Source organism: Nerophis lumbriciformis, linkage group LG38 (genome assembly GCF_033978685.3).
Source record: "Nerophis lumbriciformis linkage group LG38, RoL_Nlum_v2.1, whole genome shotgun sequence".
NCBI lineage: Eukaryota > Metazoa > Chordata > Actinopteri > Syngnathiformes > Syngnathidae > Nerophis > Nerophis lumbriciformis.
This window is the reverse complement of record NC_084585.2, coordinates 5561553-5580283: the sequence shown is the minus strand read 5'-3', so window position 1 is coordinate 5580283 and position 18731 is coordinate 5561553. Positions and strand designations below refer to the sequence as shown.

The window sequence follows — 18731 nt, the reverse complement described above, 5'->3', positions numbered from 1 at the left end:
TCTGCACAAGGTGCAATTCGCGTAGTTTTCACCCTTTTTGGAACGGATAATTATTCCCGGATAGGCTTTTGAATATTCTTCACGGAATGACTGCAGTTTTCTTTTCGGTTTAAGACTCGTTTGCGATTTTTCTCCGGCTGATTCCATGATCGTTCGCTCGCTTGGAAACAATGGGCAACAGGTGCCTCGTGCTTGGCAGCGGTGCTATAAATAGCCTCGCGCATGGCATTCGGAATGGCTCGATAGGAAGTTACGGGAAGCAGTGTCGATTGTCATTGTTGTTACGCGATTTCGTGAATAAAACTTAAACATTTTTTTTTTTAATGAATGAAAAACCGTATTTTTTAACACTGCAACCGTAACCCGGAATAGGTTGATGAAAACCGTACTAATTACGGGAAAACCGGAGTAGTTGGCAGGTAAGCAAACATTATTTTATGTTCCACATCATTCCCCACGCATATTAAGAGCATTTTTGATCTGTTGAGGGCGACCGAGTGCAATCATTTTGTTGGTAAATGAGATAGAAGATTATCATCATACTTCAACTTTTCAGTCACATTGAATGCTGCCTCTTTGTTAGGTCAGCATTGGAAATAAAAATCTATTCTAAATTGCCTTACCCTGGATAAGTAAAAGATTAATTAAATATATAAAAACATGAAAACTAGGAAGTGACACGCCGGTGTTTTGCAAAACTTTAGTACACTACGTTTCCCAGAAGGCTTAAGGCCGTAAACAGGAATTGGAAAGTACACCTGAGCTGTGCAGGAGTACGACAATTGGGCAGTTTGAGCAAAAAAGTTGGTGTACTGTTACAAATTATTGTCCCTGCTTCATCTACAAACATAAGTTTGGATTAGAAAGTTGACTTGTGCATTTGAGCGCCGCTTATAGAGAAATTTGTTTACCGAAAATGACGCAGATTCATACTTGCCAACCTTGAGACCTCCAATTTCGGGAGGTGGGGGGTGGGTGCAGGGGGCGTGGTTGGGGTGGGGGCGTGGTTAAGAGGGGAGGAGTATATTTACAGCTAGAATTCACCAAGTCAAGTATTTCATATATATATATATATATATATATATATATATATATATATATTTCCATCCATCCATCCATCTTCTTCCGCTTATCCGAGGTCGGGTCGCGGGGGCAGCAGCCTAAGCAGGGAAGCCCAGACTTCCCTCTCCCCAGTCACTTCGTCCAGCTCCTCCCGGGGGATCCCGAGGCGTTCCCAGGCCAGCCGGGAGACATAGTCTTCCCAAAGTGTCCTGGGTCTTCCCCGTGGCCTCCTACCGGTCGGACGTGCCCTAAACACCTCCCGAGGGAGGCGATCGGGTGGCATCCTGACCAGATGCCCGAACCACCTCATCTGGCTCCTCTCGATGTGGAGGAGCAGCGGCTTTACTTTGAGCTCCCCCCGGATGACAGAGCTTCTCACCCTATCTCTAAGGGAGAGCCCCGCCACCCGGCGGAGGAAACTCATTTCGGCCGCTTGTACCCGTGATCTTGTCCTTTCGGTCATGACCCAAAGCTCATGACCATAGGTGAGGATGGGAACGTAGATCGACCGGTAAATTGAGAGCTTTGCCTTCCGGCTCAGCTCCTTCTTCACCACAACGGATCGATACAGCGTCCGCATTACTGAAGACGCCGCACCGATCCGCCTGTCGATCTCACGATCCACTCTTCCCTCACTCGTGAACAAGACTCCGAGGTACTAAACTCCTCCACTTGGGGCAGGGTCTCCCATTTCCGGGCAAGAACCATGGACTCGGACTTGGAGGTGCTGATTCCCATCCCAGTCGCTTCACACTCGGCTGCGAACCGATCCAGCGAGAGCTGAAGATCCTGGCCAGATGAAGCCATCAGGACCACATCATCTGCAAAAAGCAGAGACCTAATCCTGCAGCCACCAAACCAGATCCCCTCAACGCCTTGACTGCGCCTAGAAATTCTGTCCATAAAAGTTATGAATAGAATCGGTGACAAAGGGCAGCCTTGGCGGAGTCCAACCCTCACTGGAAACGTGTCCGACTTACTACCGGCAATGCGGACCAAGCTCTGGCACTGATCATACAGGGAGCGGACTGCCACAATCAGACAGTCCGATACCGCATACTCTCTGAGCACTCCCCACAGGACCTCCCGAGGGACACGGTCGAATGCCTTCTCCAAGTCCACAAAACACATGTAGACTGGTTGGGCAAACTCCCATGCACCCTCAAGGACCCTGCCGAGAGTATAGAGCTGGTCCACAGTTCCACGACCAGGACGAAAACCACACAGTTCCTCCTGAATCCGAGGTTCGACTATCCGGCGTAGCCTCCTCTCCAGTACACCTGAATAGACCTTACCGGGAAGGCTGAGGAGTGTGATCCCACGATAGTTAGAACACACCCTCCGGTTCCCCTTCTTAAAGAGAGGAACCACCACCCCGGTCTGCCAATCCAGTGGTACCGCCCCCGATGTCCACGCGATGCTGCAGAGTCTTGTCAACCAAGACAGCCCCACAGCATCCAGAGCCTTAAGGAACTCCGGGCGGATCTCATCCACCCCCGGAGCCTTGCCACCGAGGAGCTTTTTAACTACCTCAGCAACCTCAGCCCCAGAAATAGGAGAGCCCACCACAGACTCCCCAGGCACTGCTTCCTCATAGGAAGACGTGTTGGTGGGATTGAGGAGGTCTTCGAAGTATTCCCTCCACCGATCCACAACATCCGCAGTCGAGGTCAGCAGAACACCATCCTCGCCATACACGGTGTTGATAGTGCACTGCTTCCCCTTCCTGAGGCGGCGGATGGTGGTCCAGAATTGCTTCGAAGCCGTCCGGAAGTCGTTTTCCATGGCCTCACCGAACTCCTCCCATGTCCGAGTTTTTGCCTCTGCGACCGCTGAAGCCGCACACCGCTTGGCCTGTCGGTACCTGTCCGCTGCCTCGGGAGTCCTATGAGCCAAAAGAACCCGATAGGACTCCTTCTTCAGCTTGACGGCATCCCTCACCGCCGGTGTCCACCAACGGGTTCTAGGATTACCGCCACGACAAGCACCAACTACCTTGCGGCCACAGCTCCAATCAGCCGCCCCGACAATAGAGGCGCGGAACATGGTCCATTCGGACTCAATGTCCAGCACCTCCCTCGTGACATGTTCAAAGTTCTTCCGGAGGTGGGAATTGAAACTCTCTCTGACAGGAGACTCTGCCAGGCGTTCCCAGCAAACCCTCACAATGCGTTTGGGCCTGCCAGGTCTGTCCGGCATCCTCCCCCACCATCGCAGCCAACTCACCACCAGGTGGTGATCGGTAGAAAGCTCCGCCCCTCTCTTCACCCGAGTGTCCAAAACATGAGGCCGCAAATCCGATGACACAACTACAAAGTCGATCATGGAACTGCGGCCTAGGGTGTCCTGGTGCCAAGTGCACATATGGACACCCTTATGTTTGAACATGGTGTTCGTTATGGACAATCTGTGACGGGCACAAAAGTCCAATAACAAAACACCGCTCGGGTTCAGATCCGGGCAGCCATTCTTCCCAATCACGCCTCTCCAGGTTTCCCTGTCGCTGCCAACATGAGCATTGAAGTCCCCCAGTAGAACGAGGGAATCACCCGGGGGAGCACTCTCAAGTACTCCCTCGAGTGAATCCAAAAAGGGTGGGTACTCTGAGCTGCGGTTTGGCGCGTAAGCGCAAACCACAGTCAGGACCCGTTCCCCCACCCGAAGGCGAAGGGAAGCTACCCTCTCGTCCACCGGGTTGAACTCCAATGTACAGGCTCTGAGCCGGGGGGAAACAAGAATTGCCACCCCAGCCCGTCGCCTCTCACTGCCGGCAACGACAGAGTGGAAGAGAGTCCAGCCCCTCTCGAGAGAACTGGTTCCAGAGCCCTTGCTGTGCGTCGAAGTGAGTCCAACTATATCTAGTCGGACTATATCTAGTTCCGACTAGATATATAGAGAAATTTGTTTGCCGAAAATGACGCAGATTGACCAAAATGTGCAGGGAAGTTGCAGACAATGTAGACCGTGCAAAATTGGCGCGATTGAAATAATGCGGAATCCTGGAAGGGACGGTGTAATGCTGTTCTTAATGACATTATTATGGACCATGAATTTAGTATTTGGTCCATTGTTGTGATTGAAACTTGCACTCAAATATCAGTATAATACATACAGTGCAGTTTTGTAGCAATGCAAACTACATTCACAGTACCGGTAACTGTATTTTAAACTGATATAATTAATAGCTTATTGTGTCAATTTTTTGTCCAACTCGACTCTAAAAGTGTGGTTTCCTCAACGTACTATCGCACAGCAACACTACTTCCATCTCACACACAAAAATAGAAATATTATCCACTCAGACCTGTTTCCTCAAGTCTTCATTGTAGCTCTCTGTGCTCCTCTGTAGTCCCTCGGAGTGGCTCAGCTGCTTCTGCAACTTGGACAGCTCCGTCTTGCACTCCTTCAGCTCGTCTTTTAACGCCTCCACTTTAAGACGGAGCTCGGTCACCTCACACCCGCAGTCCTTTTCGCCGTTCTCGCCCTGCATTCTCAACTGACAAGAAAAGGACCAGGTTTGCACCGTGCACGTGACTAAATGATTCATTAAGAGCGGGGTTAGTATTACTTGGGAGAAGAAATGTGATAGTAGTAGGGGTGTAACGGTACGTGTATTTGTATTGAACCGTTTCTGTACGGGGGTTCCGGTTCGGTTCGGAGGTGTACCCAGCGAGTTTCCACACGGACATATTAAGTAGCGTAACGCACGTTGTGTAAACAACGCACACCGAGGCACAACACACGGCAGGCTAGCAGCTAATGGGCTACGATAGACTGACCATACGTCCTCTTTTCACCGGACATGTCTTCTTTTGCGGAGCTGTCAGGGCGGAGTTTCTTAAATGCCTCAAATGTCCGGCATTTTGAGTTAGGGTTGCGTGTATTTTCAATGTACGTTCAGGGTTAAGAAGGGGTTGAAAACAAAACAAATTGTTCGAGCAGCAGCATTGGTGAGGGAGGGGCAGAGACAGAGAGAGAGAGAGAGTTATCAGTCAAAAGTGTGCCATTTGCAGCCCACAGCTAATGTTTTAAAGGCCCACGGCACATTCTAAAAATACTATTAAAATAAACAAAAACATAACAAAAGTGAAATAAAAAAGCTTAAAGGTGAAATGTAATTTAGAAAAAGTTGCAATGTTGACTAAAAAAAACAAAGCTGTTTTTTTTGTCTTTCAAACTGTCATTGCACAGTAGAGGCTGGTGTTACGTTATGCATCCCGTAGTTGCGAAACATGTTGTGGCTCAATATCGGTCCATATATAAGGCGCACCGGATTATAAGGCGCACTGTCAGCTTTTGAGAAAATTTGAGGTTTTTAGGTGCACCTTATAGTGCGGAAAATACCGTATTTTCCGCACTATAAGGTGCACCTAAAAAACGTATTTTCTGCACTATAAAACGCACCTAAAAACCTCCAATTTTCTCAAAAGCTGACAGTGCGCCTTATAATGTAATTTAGAAAAAGTTGCAAAATTGGAGGTTTTTAGGTGTGCCTTATAGTGCGGAAAATACGGTATTTTCCGCACTATAAGGTGCACCTAAAAAACGTATTTTCTGCACTATAAAACGCACCTAAAAACCTCCAATTTTCTCAAAAGCTGACAGTGCGCCTTATAATGTAATTTAGAAAAAGTTGCAAAATTGGAGGTTTTTAGGTGCACCTTATAGTGCGGAAAATACGGTATTTTCCGCACTATAAGGTGCACCTAAAAAAACGTATTTTCTGCACTATAAAACGCACCTAAAAACCTCTAATTTTCTCAAAAGCTGACAGTGCGCCTTATAATGTAATTTAGAAAAAGTTGCAAAATTGGAGGTTTTTAGGTGCGCCTTATAGTGCGGAAAATACCGTATTTTCCGCACTATAAGGTGCACCTAAAAAACGTATTTTCTGCACTATAAAATGCACCTAAAAACCTCCAATTTTCTCAAAAGCTGACAGTGCGCCTTATAATGTAATTTAGAAAAAGTTGCAAAATTGGAGGTTTTTAGGTGTGCCTTATAGTGCGGAAAATACGGTATTTTCCGCACTATAAGGCGCACCTAAAAACCTCCAATTTTCTCAAAAGCTGACAGTGCGCCTTATAGTCCGGTGCGCCTTATATATGGACCAATATTGAGCCACAACAGGTCTCGCAACCCCAGCCTCTACTGTAGCGTCTATTCTATGCACCTTATAATGCGGTGCGCCTTATATATGAACAAAGTTTTAAAATAGGCCATTCATTGAAGGTGCGCCTTATAGTGCGGAAAATATAAAACAAAGCTGTTTTTCTTTCAAACTGTCATTGCTCAAAACATAATATTGAATCAAAATCAATGTTATTATGAATTATTGACCTATCCAAGGTTCCCATTACTTCACATCAAATATTACACTAAGAAAAATATTTTTGGGGGAAGATTTTGCATATTTTGTGTGTTTGCCATTAAAAACATAGTTTTGTTTGACAAAAAAGGGGGGAAAACAAACAAACAAAAAAACAACATAAAAAAAACAAACATTTTGAAATGAGGGATAGATCTGAAGTTGATGTAGACTCCAGAGATTTAAGCGTTAAATATAAAATGTATGTATGCCCTGGCACACCATTATCATCATTTCATGACCGCAAGCAAAACACTTTTTACACTTTTATACAGAAATAAATACACCTACAACTTTCATCCATCCATTTTCTACCGCTTATTCCCTTCGCTTATTAAATAAAAACATAGAAAAAACTACCAGCAGCGGTAAAGTTTAGATCCATGTATTGATGGGTCCGGCAACACCGATGCATCGGCGCATGCGTCGAGCTCATAGAGCGAAACCCTGTGTCGGTGCGCGTACCGCTTTTAGAAAGTCACGTGACCGATCATGAGCTGTTTTGGTCACGTGACCGATACGCGAACTGTGTCGCATTGACGCCTCCTCTGTGCCCTGTAAGCGGGTCTTTTCTACAGCCGGAGAAATAATAACTAAGAAGAGAAAGCGTCTAAAATTGAATACGTTGGAAAAACTGTTTTTTTTTTTAATAAAAATGTGTAAAAAAAAAATATATAATAATTTCCAGGTCCACAAGCATCCTCATTCACAACACGTTCTCTTAGATTTCCATGTTATGATACATGTTCACATTATTTATTGACTGTATCTAAAAAAGACAAAAAATATATTTTTATTTAAATGAAGTTATGAAATAATCCTAAATGAAATACAATGACTTGGTTTATATTATTGTATATACTAGGGCAGTGGTTCTCAACCTTTTTTCAGCAATGTACCCCCTGTGATTTTTTTTTAAAATTCAAGTACCCCCTAATCAGAGCAAAGCATTTTTGGTTGAAAAAAAAAAAGATAAAGAAGTAAAATACAGCACTATGTCATCAGTTTCTGATTTATTAAATTGTATAACAGTGCAAAATATTGCTCATTTGTAGTGGTCTTTCTTGAACTATTTGGAAAAAAAGACATAAAAATAACTAAAAACTTGTTGAAAAATAAACAAGTGATTCAATTATAAATAAAGATTTCTACACATAGAAGTAATCATCAACTTAAAGTGCCCTCTTTGGGGATTGTATTAGAGATCCATCTGGATTCATCAACTTAATTCTAAACATTTCTTCACAAAAACATCAATATTTATGGAACATGTCCACAAAAAATCTAGCTGTCAACACTGAATATTGCATTGTTGCATTTCTTTTCACACTTCTTTTTGACAGACATTTTAGTGACAAACCTGAGCTTGTGCTTCACTGAGTTTAGGAACTTACATTCATATTTTGTTGAAGTATTATTCAATAAATATATTCATAAAGGATTTTTGAATTGTTGCTATTTTTAGAATAGTTTTTTAAAAATCTCGCGTACCCCTTGGCATACCTTCAAGTACCCCCAGGGGTTCGCGTACCCCCATTTGAGAACCACTGTACTAGGTCATAAAATCAGTGTCAGTTGAGTCGGTCCATAGGTTGCCTGTAGGGATTTTTAATGTCCAGCAGATGTCAGTATTTAGTGACACAGTATCGACACAGTATCAATACAGTTTTGCAATGTGTCGACACGCTTCATGAGGCCTCATCAACCCATCACTAGATCCATGAAGGAGAGAAGAAAGTGAATGAATGTTTATAACTGAATACATTTACATATGCATACAACTGTATTTTCTTTTGCATTATTTTTTTTAACGAATTAAGTAACGTTTATGACAACCTTTTTCCAAAACACAATATATATTGTGAGATATAACAAGATAATGCCTTAATTTTATCCTTTTTTTTTTTCAAAACACTTATAAAGAAGTGGGACCCCAAAAATTTACTGTGGGACCCTATTTTTATGACTTGATGTACCCCATTTTGAAAATTCCTAGCGCCAACACTGCTCTCAACGGAGGAGGAAAATACTTTATTTAAATAAATATATTATTTATAAAGCAAAGTTCGAGTATCATTGGCAAATTTTCACTTAGTCCCGGCCAGAGGTGGGTAGTAGCGCGCTACATTTACTCCGTTACATCTACTTGAGTAACTTTTTGGATAAATTGTACTTCTAAGAGTAGTTTTAATGCAACATACTTTTACTTGAGTATATTCATAGAGAAGAAATGCTACTTTTATCTACATTCAGCTCGCTACTCGCTACTAATTTTTATCGATCTGTTAATGCACGCTTTGTTTGTTTTGGTCTGTCAGACAGACTTTCATAGTGCCTGCGTTTCAACAAAAACAGTCACTGGTGACGTTCACTCCGTTCCACCAATCAGATGCAGTCACTGGTGACGTTGGACCAATCAAACAGAGCCAGTGGTCACATGACCTGACTTAAACAAGTTGAAAAACTTATTGGGGTGTTACCATTTAGTGGTCAATTGTACGAAATATGTACTGTACTGTGCAATCTACTAATAAAAGTTTCAATCAATCAATCAAAAGTGTGAAGGAAAAAAGATACTTTTTTATTTCAACCGTACATCCCGTCAAAAGCCTAAAGACTGACTGCACAGTTCCTGTCTTCACAATAAAAGTGCCGCTCCATCGCGCCTGCGCTTTCAAAATAAGAGTCTCCGAAAGCCAGCGCAAACAAGCTCGCAAGCTACGGAGTTTGCCGCCAATGTATTTCTTGTAAAGTGTATAAAAACGAATATGGAAGCTGGACAAATAAGATGCCAAAAACCAACCACTTTCATGTGGTATTAGACAGAAAGGAGGAACTTTTTTCTCCTCCATTTGAAAACGTGGATGTTATCAGCACAACTGTCTGATTCCAATCAATGCAAGTCATCAGAATCAGGTAATACACCAACTTATATTCTTGTCTTCATGAAAGAAAGGAATCTATATGTGTTAAACATGCATGTATATTCATTAAAACACCTTTAACATGTAAACAAAAATGGCAAAATAAATAAATATAAATTATATACTGTATATATCAATATATATATATATGTGTGTGTGTGTATATATGTATGTATGTATATATATATATATATATATATATATGATATATATATATATGTGTGTGTATGTTACTCATCAGTTACTCAGTACTTGAGTAGTTTTTTCACAACATACTTTTTACTTTTACTCAAGTAAATATTTAGGTGACTACTCCTTACTTTTACTTGAGTAATAAATCTCTAAAGTAACAGTACTCTTACTTGAGTACAATTTCTGGCTACTCTACCCACCTCTGGTCCCGGCCTTGGCACGCATATATGTGTCCTCTTTTTGGGATTTCACATTATGGTCAGTCTAATGTATCATTTGTTTTCAAAACGCTTACCAAAAAGTGGGACCCCAAATATTAAGTGTGGGGCCCCGTTTTTATGACTTGTTAAGGCCCCTGGGACCCCATTTTAAAGATTTTGAGCGCCAACACTGCTAAGCACTCCTCGTTACAAAAGACAAGTCTCACCTTTTCCTTCCTTTTCGCCGCGTCTTAAAGCGTAAATGTCCATTCACCTCGGCACAAGACCCGACCTGAAAGTTGAACATAAATATCTTGTAACTGCTCCGTATTTCCAGCACATTGGAGTACATGTTTGATGACAATTAGACAGTTACAGTTAAAACCGTGAAGACGTTGACACACAACCGACCGCCATTAACTAACATCAAAGTGACTCCGGGCGGAAGCACTTCTTCTTCTGGGTTGGCGGACTTCCGGTGTTCGCGCTGAAACGCCCTTTATCGCCATCTACTGAGCAAACTAATACTACCCGAGGACTGGTCTGGTTTAACTTTAAAGTTAAATGATAAATTATAACTTTAAAGTTAAAGTTATTTATTATAAAATGTGCTTGCACTCGCCATTTCTTTTAGAGCAGGGGTGTCAAACTCAAATACAACATTTTAAACTGAACAAAGCCGCGGGCCAAGGTTGAACAAATTAACCTTTTAATAGGGACCCAAACAAGTTTTGCATTGAATATTGAACAAGCAAGGCTTATATACATTTATAGTGACATGCAAAATCGAGTTTCAAATAATAATTAAAAAATAACAATGGCATATCAAATACAATTTAAATAAAAATTGAATGTCTCTTTTCTATTTGCAGCCTTCTGAGGTAAATATCAACATTAAGGCTAATACCTTTGAAAATAAAATAACCATGAATAAACCAACCATTGAGGACTTTAAACTGCTCAGTTTGCAACACACTGATCTAATCTGATGTGCCCAAGCCAGATACCTGCCATCTTTTCTTGGATGCTACTTCATTAATGTCGGGGCTCAGGCTTTGAGCTGAGGCAACCTTCATTATCGAACAAAGTCATCATATCTCGTAGTCCACCCAGACCACAGTCTTGGGGACGTGCCTTAAAGGCACTGCCTTTAACGTCCTCTACGAGCTGTCGTCACGTCTGCTTTTCATCCATTCTAACAACGTGCCGGCCCAGTCACAAGATATGTGCGGCATCTGTACGCACACTAGAGATGCGCGGTTTGCGGGCACAACCGCGGAGTCCGCGGATTATCCGCGGATCGGGCGGATGAAATTAAAAAAAATTAGATTTTATCCGCGGATCGGGTCGGGTCGGGTGGTTGGAATAAAAAAAAAAGAGATTTTAAATAGATTCAGGCGGGTGGCAGTTAAACCAATTAGGAAATATATATACATAGTTAAATGTTGTTACCCACATACAAAAAACGAGCAGGCACCTGCAGCATATGCCACAACAGAAGAAAAAAAAAAGAAGAGATGGACACTTTTACGGAGCGGAGAAGGGACGCCTCGCCGGGGTCCGGGACCGAGGCCCCTTCCCCCGAGAGGGCCCCACCGGGAGCCGTAGCTGAGGCGATCCGCGAGAAGGGCCCGACGCACGTCCAGGGTCACCACCGCGCCCACCGCACCGACACCCCGCCTCGTCCGCCTTCGCCGCGGCCGGCGTCACGCGCAGCAGGTAAGCAGCTTACCTGCCCGCCACCCCCGTGGCCGGGGGCTCGTAACAGGGGTCACTCCGCGCGCAGTGCGCTCACGAAAGGGGTGGGGCTCACCCTGGTTGATATAGACAGCAGGACGGTGGCCATGGAAGTTGGAACCCGCTAAGGAGTGTGTAACAACCCACCTGCCGAATCAACTAGCCCTGAAAATGGATGGCGCTGGAGCGTCGGGCCCATATACCCGGCCGTCGCCGGCAGCGAGACGCGCTTGGAGGTGCGCTCAGCGCGGCTCCCATATGATTGCGCACTGGTGTGCGTCTGGGTCGTGACAGCGTGGCACGCGAATGTCTCTGCTGCATTGGATCAGTCTCCTTTCTTTAACAGGCAAAAGCTTTATAACCTCACTAATGCCTTGCATCGTCTATATTAGATATATAACAACGGGCGAGTGCGGGCGGATGCAGTTCTGATCAAATGCTAGATCGGGTGGATTGCGGATGGTTGACGACTTTCTGATGCGGTTGCGGATGAAATAATTGCCTATCCGCGCATCTCTAACGCACACACACGTGAATGTAACGCATACTTGATCAACAGCGATACAGGTTACACTGAGGGTGGCCGTATAAACAACTTCAACACTGTTAGAAATATACACCACACTGTGAATCCACACAAAACAAGAATGACAAACACATTTCGGGAGAACATCCGCACAGTAACACAACATAAACCCAACAGTTTAGTTTCGTTTTTTTTAATTTACGGTATCTTTTTTTAATTTATTTTTTATTTTTTATTAAATCAACATAAAACACAAAAGATACACTTACAATTAGTGCACTAACCCAAAAAACCTCCCTCCCCCATTTACACTCATTCACACAAAAGGGTTGTTTCTTTCTGTTATTAATATTGTGGTTCCTACATTATATATCAATATATATCAATACAGTCTGCAGGGATACAGTCCGTAAGCACACATGATTTTGCGTGCTGTTTATTTTTATTAATTACTAGTTTCTATGTAACTGTTTTTACATTGTTTTACTTTCTTTTTTATTCAAGAATATGTTTTTAATGTCCATCCATCCATCCATCTTCTTCCGCTTATCCGAGGTCGGGTCGCGGGGGCAGCAGCCTAAGCAGGGAAGCCCAGACTTCCCTCTCCCCAGCCACTTCGTCCAGCTCTTCCTGGGGGATCCCGAGGCGTTCCCAGGCCAGCCGGGAGAGATAGTCTTCCCAGCGTGTACTGGGTCTTCCCCGTGGCCTCCTACCGGTCGGACGTGCCCGAAACACCTCCCTAGGGAGGCGTTCGGGTGGCATCCTGACCAGATGCCAGAACCACCTCATCTGGCTCCTCTCGATGTGGAGGAGCAGCGGCTTTACTTTGAGCTCCCCCCGAATGACAGAGCTTCTCACCCTATCTCTAAGGGAGAGCCCCGCCACTCGGCGGAGGAAACTCATTTCGGCCGCTTGTACCCGTGATCTTGTCCTTTCGGTCATGACCCAAAGCTCATGACCATAGGTGAGGATGGGAACGTAGATCGACCGGTAAATCGAGAGCTTTGCCTTCCGGCTCAGCTCCTTCTTCACCACAACGGATCGATACAGCGTCCGCATTACTGAAGACGCCGCACCGATCCGCCTGTCGATCTCACGATCCACTCTTCCCCCACTCGTGAACAAGACTCCAAGGTACTTGAACTCCTCCACTTGGGGCAAGATCTCCTCCCCAACCCGGAGATGGCACTCCACCCTTTTCCGGGAGAGAACCATGGACTCGGACTTGGAGGTGCTGATTCCCATCCCAGTCGCTTCACACTCGGCTGCGAACCGATCCTGTGAGAGCTGAAGATCTTGGCCGGAGGAAGCCATCAGGACCACATCATCTGCAAAAAGCAGAGACCTAATCCTGCAGCCACCAAACCAGATCCCCTCAACGCCTTGACTGCGCCTAGAAATTCTGTCCATAAAGGTTATGAACAGAATCGGTGACAAAGGGCAGCCTTGGCGGAGTCCAACCCTCACTGGAAACGTGTCCGACTTACTACCGGCAATGCGGACCAAGCTCTGACACTGATCATACAGGGAGCGAACTGCCACAATAAGACAGTCCGTTACCCCATACTCTCTGAGCACTCCCCACAGGACTTCCCGGGGTACACGGTCGAATGCCTTCTCCAAGTCCACAAAGCACATGTAGACTGGTTGGGCAAACTCCCATGCACCCTCAAGGACCCTGCCGAGAGTATAGAGCTGGTCCACAGTTCCACGACCAGGACGAAAACCACACTGTTCCTCCTGAATCCGAGGTTCGACTATCCGGCGTAGCCTCCTCTCCAGTACACCTGAATAGACCTTACCAGGAAGGCTGAGGAGTGTGATCCCACGATAGTTAGAACACACCCTCCGGTTCCCCTTCTTAAAGAGAGGAACCACCACCCCGGTCTGCCAATCCAGTGGTACCGCCCCCGATGTCCACGCGATGCTGCAGAGTCTTGTCAACCAAGACAGCCCCACAGCATCCAGAGCCTTAAGGAACTCCGGGCGGATCTCATCCACCCCCGGGGCCTTGCCACCGAGGAGCTTTTTAACTACCTCAGCAACCTCAGCCCCAGAAATAGGAGAGCCCACCACAGACTCCCCAGGCACTGCTTCCTCATAGGAAGACGTGTTGGTGGGATTGAGGAGGTCTTCGAAGTATTCCCTCCACCGATCCACAACATCCGCAGTTGAGGTCAGCAGAACACCATCCTCGCCATACACGGTGTTGATAGTGCACTGCTTCCCCTTCCTGAGGCGGCGGATGGTGGTCCAGAATTGTTTCGAAGCCGTCCGTGCCATCTCTGGGTTGGGCAGGAGATCTTGCCCCAAGTGGAGGAGTTCAAGTACCTCGGAGTCTTGTTCACGAGTGAGGGAAGAGTGAATCGTGAGATTGACAGGCGGATCGGTGCGGCGTCTTCAGTAATGCGGACGCTGTATCGGTCCGTTGTGGTGAAGAAGGAGCTGAGCCGGAAGGCAAAGCTCTCAATTTACCGGTCGATCTACGTTCCCATCCTCACCTATGGTCATGAACTTTGGGTTATGACCGAAAGGACAAGATCACGGGTACAAGCGGCCGAAATGAGTTTCCTCCGCCGGGTGGCGGGGCTCTCCCTTAGAGATAGGGTGAGAAGCTCTGTCATCCGGGAGGAGCTCAAAGTAAAGCCGCTGCTCCTCCACATCGAGAGGAGCCAGATGAGGTGGTTCGGGCATCTGGTCAGGATGCCACCCGAACGCCTCCCTAGGGAGGTGTTTAGGGCACGTCCGACCGGTAGGAGGCCGCGAGGAAGACCCAGGACACGTTGGGAAGACTATGTCTCCCGGCTGGCCTGGGAACGCCTTGGGGTCCCACAGGAAGAGCTGGACGAAGTGGCTGGGGAGAGGGAAGTCTGGGCTTCCCTGCTTAGGCTGCTGCCCCCGCGACCCGACCTCGGATAAGCGGAAGAAGATGGATGGATGGATGGATGGATAAATAATCCAACCATTCAGGACTTTAAACTGCTCAGTTTAAACTCACACTGATCTAATCTGATGTGCCCGAGCCAGATACCTGCCATCTTTTCTTGGATGCTACTTCATTAATGTCGGGGCTCAGGCTTTGAGCTGAGGCAACCTTCATTATCGAACAAAGTCATCATATCTCGTAGTCCACCCAGACCACAGTCTTGGGGACGTGCCTTAAAGGCACTGCCTTTAACGTCCTCTACGAGCTGTCGTCACGTCCGCTTTTCATCCATTCTAACAACGTGCCGGCCCAGTCACAAGATATGTGCGGCATCTGTACGCACACTAGAGATGCGCGGTTTGCGGGCACAACCGCGGAGTCCGCGGATTATCCGCGGATCGGGCGGATGAAATAAAAAAAAATAAGATTTTATCCGCGGGTCGGGTCGGGTCGGGTGGTTGAAATAAAAAAAAATGAGATTTTAAATAGATTCAGGCGGGTGGCAGTTAAACCAATTCGGAAATATATATACATAGTTAAATGTTGTTACCCACATACGAAAAACGAGCAGGCACCTGCTGCATATGCCACAACAGAAGAAAAAAAAAAAAAAGAGATGGACAATTTTACGGAGCGGAGAAGGGACGCCTCGCCGGGGTCCGGGACCGAGGCCCCTTCCCCCGAGAGGGCCCCACCGGGAGCCGTAGCTGAGGCGATCCGCGAGAAGGGCCCGACGCACGTCCAGGGTCACCACCGCGCCCACCGCACCGACACCCCGCCTCGTCCGCCTTCGCCGCGGCCTGCGTCACGCGCTCCGCCCGCGCAGCTTACCTGCCCGCCACCCCTGTTGCCGGGGGCGCGTAACAGGGGTCACTCCGCGCGCAGTGCGCTCACGAAAGGGGTGGGGCTCACCCTGGTTGATATAGACAGCAGCTAGGACGGTGGCCATGGAAGTTGGAACCCGCTAAGGAGTGTGTAACAACCCACCTGCCGAATCAACTAGCCCTGAAAATGGATGGCGCTGGAGCGTCGGGCCTATATACCCGGCCGTCGCCGGCAGCGAGACGCGCTTGGAGGTGCGCTCAGCGCGGCTCCCATATGATTGCGCACTGGTGTGCGTCTGGGTCGTGACAGCGTGGCACGCGAATGTCCGTGCTGCATTGGATCAGTCTCCTTTCTTTAACAGGCAAAAGCTTTATAACCTCACTAATGCCTTGCATCGTCTATATTAGATATATAACAACGGGCGGGTGCGGTTCTGATCAAATGTTAGATCGGGTGGATTGCGGATGGTTGACGACTTTCTGATGCGGTTGCGGATGAAATAATTGCCTATCCGCGCATCTCTAACGCACACACACGTGAATGTAACGCATACTTGATCAACGGCGATACAGGTTACACTGAGGGTGGCCGTATAAACAACTTTAACACTGTTAGAAATATACACCACACTGTGAATCCACACAAAACAAGAATGACAAACACATTTCGGGAGAACATCCGCACAGTAACACAACATAAACACAACAGTTTAGTTTCGTTTTTTTTTATTTATGGTATTGTTTTTTGTTTTGTTTTTTTAAAAAATTTATTAAATCAACATAAAACACAAAAGATACACTTACAATTAGTGCACCAACCCAAAAAACGTCCCTCCCCCATTCACACTCATTCACACAAAAGGGTTGTTTCTTTCTGTTATTAATATTGTGGTTCCTACATTATATATCAATATATATCAATACAGTCTGCAAGGGATACAGTCCGTAAGCACACATGATTGTGCGTGCTGCTGGTCCACTAATAGTACTAACCTTTAACAGTTAATTTTACTAATTTTCATTAATTACTAGTTTCTATGTAACTGTTGTTATATTGTTGTACTTTCTTTTTTATTCAAGAATATGTTTTTAATTTATTTATCTTCCATCCATCCATCTTCTTCCGCTTATCCGAGGTCGGGTCGCGGGGGCAGCAGCTTAAGCAGGGAAGCCCAGACTTCCCTCTCCCCAGCCACTTCGTCCAGCTCCTCCCGGGGGATCCCGAGGCGTTCCGAGGCCAGCCGGGAGAGATAGTCTTCCCAGCGTGTCCTGGGTCTTCCCCGTGGCCTCCTACCGGTCGGACGTGCCCGAAACACCTCCCTAGGGAGGCGTTCGGGTGGCATCCTGACCAGATGCCCGAACCACCTCATCTGGCTCCTCTCCATGTGGAGGAGCAGCGGCTTTACTTTGAGCTCCTCCCGAATGACAGAGCTTCTCACCCTATCTCTAAGGGAGAGCCCCGCCACTCGGCGGAGGAAACTCATTTTGGCCGCTTGTACCCGTGATCTTGTCCTTTCGGTCATGACCCAAAGCTCATGACCATAGGTGAGGATGGGAACGTAGATCGACCGGTAAATCGAGAGCTTTGCCTTCCGGCTCAGCTCCTTCTTCACCACAACGGATCGATACAGCGTCCGCATTACTGAAGACGCCGCACTGTCGATCTCACCATCCACTCTTCTCCCACTCGTGAACAAGACTCCGAGGTACTTGAACTCCTCCACTTGGGGAAAGATCTCCTCCCCAACCCGGAGATGGCACTCCACCCTTTTCCGGGAGAGAACCATGGACTCGGACTTGGAGGTGCCGATTCCCATCCCAGTCGCTTCACACTCGGCTGCGAACCGATCCTGTGAGAGCTGAAGATCTTGGCCGGAGGAAGCCATCAGGACCACATCATCTGCAAATAGCAGTGACCTAATCCTGCAGCCACCAAACCAGATCCCCTCAACGCCCTGACTGCGCCTAGAAATTCTGTCCATAAAGGTTATGAACAGAATCGGTGACAAAGGGCAGCCTTGGCGGAGTCCAACCCTCACTGGAAACGTGTCCGACTCTTTGCCGGCAATGCGGACCAAGCTCTGACACTGATCATACAGGGAGCGAACTGCCACAATAAGACAGTCCGTTACCCCATACTCTCTGAGCACTCCCCACAGGACTTCCCGGGGTACACGGTCGAATGCCTTCTCCAAGTCCACAAAGCACATGTAGACTGGTTGGGCAAACTCCCACGCACCCTCAAGGACCCTGCCGAGAGTATAGAGCTGGTCCACAGTTCCACGACCAGGACGAAAACCACACTGTTCCTCCTGAATCCGAGGTTCGACTATCCGGCGTAGCCTCCTCTCCAGTACACCTGAATAGACCTTACCAGGAAGGCTGAGGAGTGTGATCCCACGATAGTTGGAACACACCCTCCGGTTCCCCTTCTTAAAGAGAGGAACCACCACCCCGGTCTGCCAATCCAGAGGTACCGCCCCCGATGTCCACGCGATGTTGCAGAGTCTTGTCAACCAAGACAGCCCCACAACATCCAGAGCCTTAAGGAACTCCGGGCGGATCTCATCCACCCCCGGGGCCTTGCCACCGAGGAGCTTTTTAACTACCTCGGCAACCTCAGCCCCAGAAATAGGAGAGCCCACCACAGATTCCCCAGGCCCTGCTTCCTTATAGGAAGACGTGCTGGTAGGATGGAGGAGGTCTTCGAAGTATTCCCTCCACCGATCCACAACATCCGCAGTCGAGGTCAGCAGAGCACCATCCCCACCATACACGGTGTTGACACTGCACTGCTTCCCCTTCCTGAGGCGGCGGATGGTGGTCCAGAATTGCTTCGAAGCCGTCCGGAAGTCTTTTTCCATGGCCTCCCCGAACTCCTCCCATGTCCGAGTTTTTGCCTCCGCGACCGCTGAAGCCGCACACCGCTTGGCCTGTCGGTACCTGTCCGCTGCCTCAGGAGTCCCATGAGC

At 47.0% G+C, this 18731-nt stretch overlaps 2 protein-coding genes across 3 annotated transcripts in view; one reads left to right on the top strand and one right to left on the bottom strand.

Annotated features, from left to right (window-relative positions):
- Positions 1-10251, bottom strand: part of aggf1 (angiogenic factor with G patch and FHA domains 1) — a 33284-nt gene extending 23033 nt beyond the window's left edge. For both annotated transcript variants that reach the window (XM_072912650.1, XM_061932789.1), the window contains exons 1-3: positions 10123-10251; positions 9974-10038; positions 4367-4558 (exon numbers count right to left, since the gene is read on the bottom strand). In XM_072912650.1, the coding sequence (XP_072768751.1) occupies positions 4367-4552 (186 nt within the window). In that variant the 5' untranslated portion in view covers positions 4553-4558; positions 9974-10038; positions 10123-10251. The remainder of the gene's footprint in view (positions 1-4366; positions 4559-9973; positions 10039-10122) is intronic.
- tacc1 (transforming, acidic coiled-coil containing protein 1) overlaps positions 1-18731 on the top strand; it is a 94693-nt gene that overhangs the window by 23045 nt on the left and 52917 nt on the right. The gene's annotated exons all lie outside the window — the stretch shown is intronic.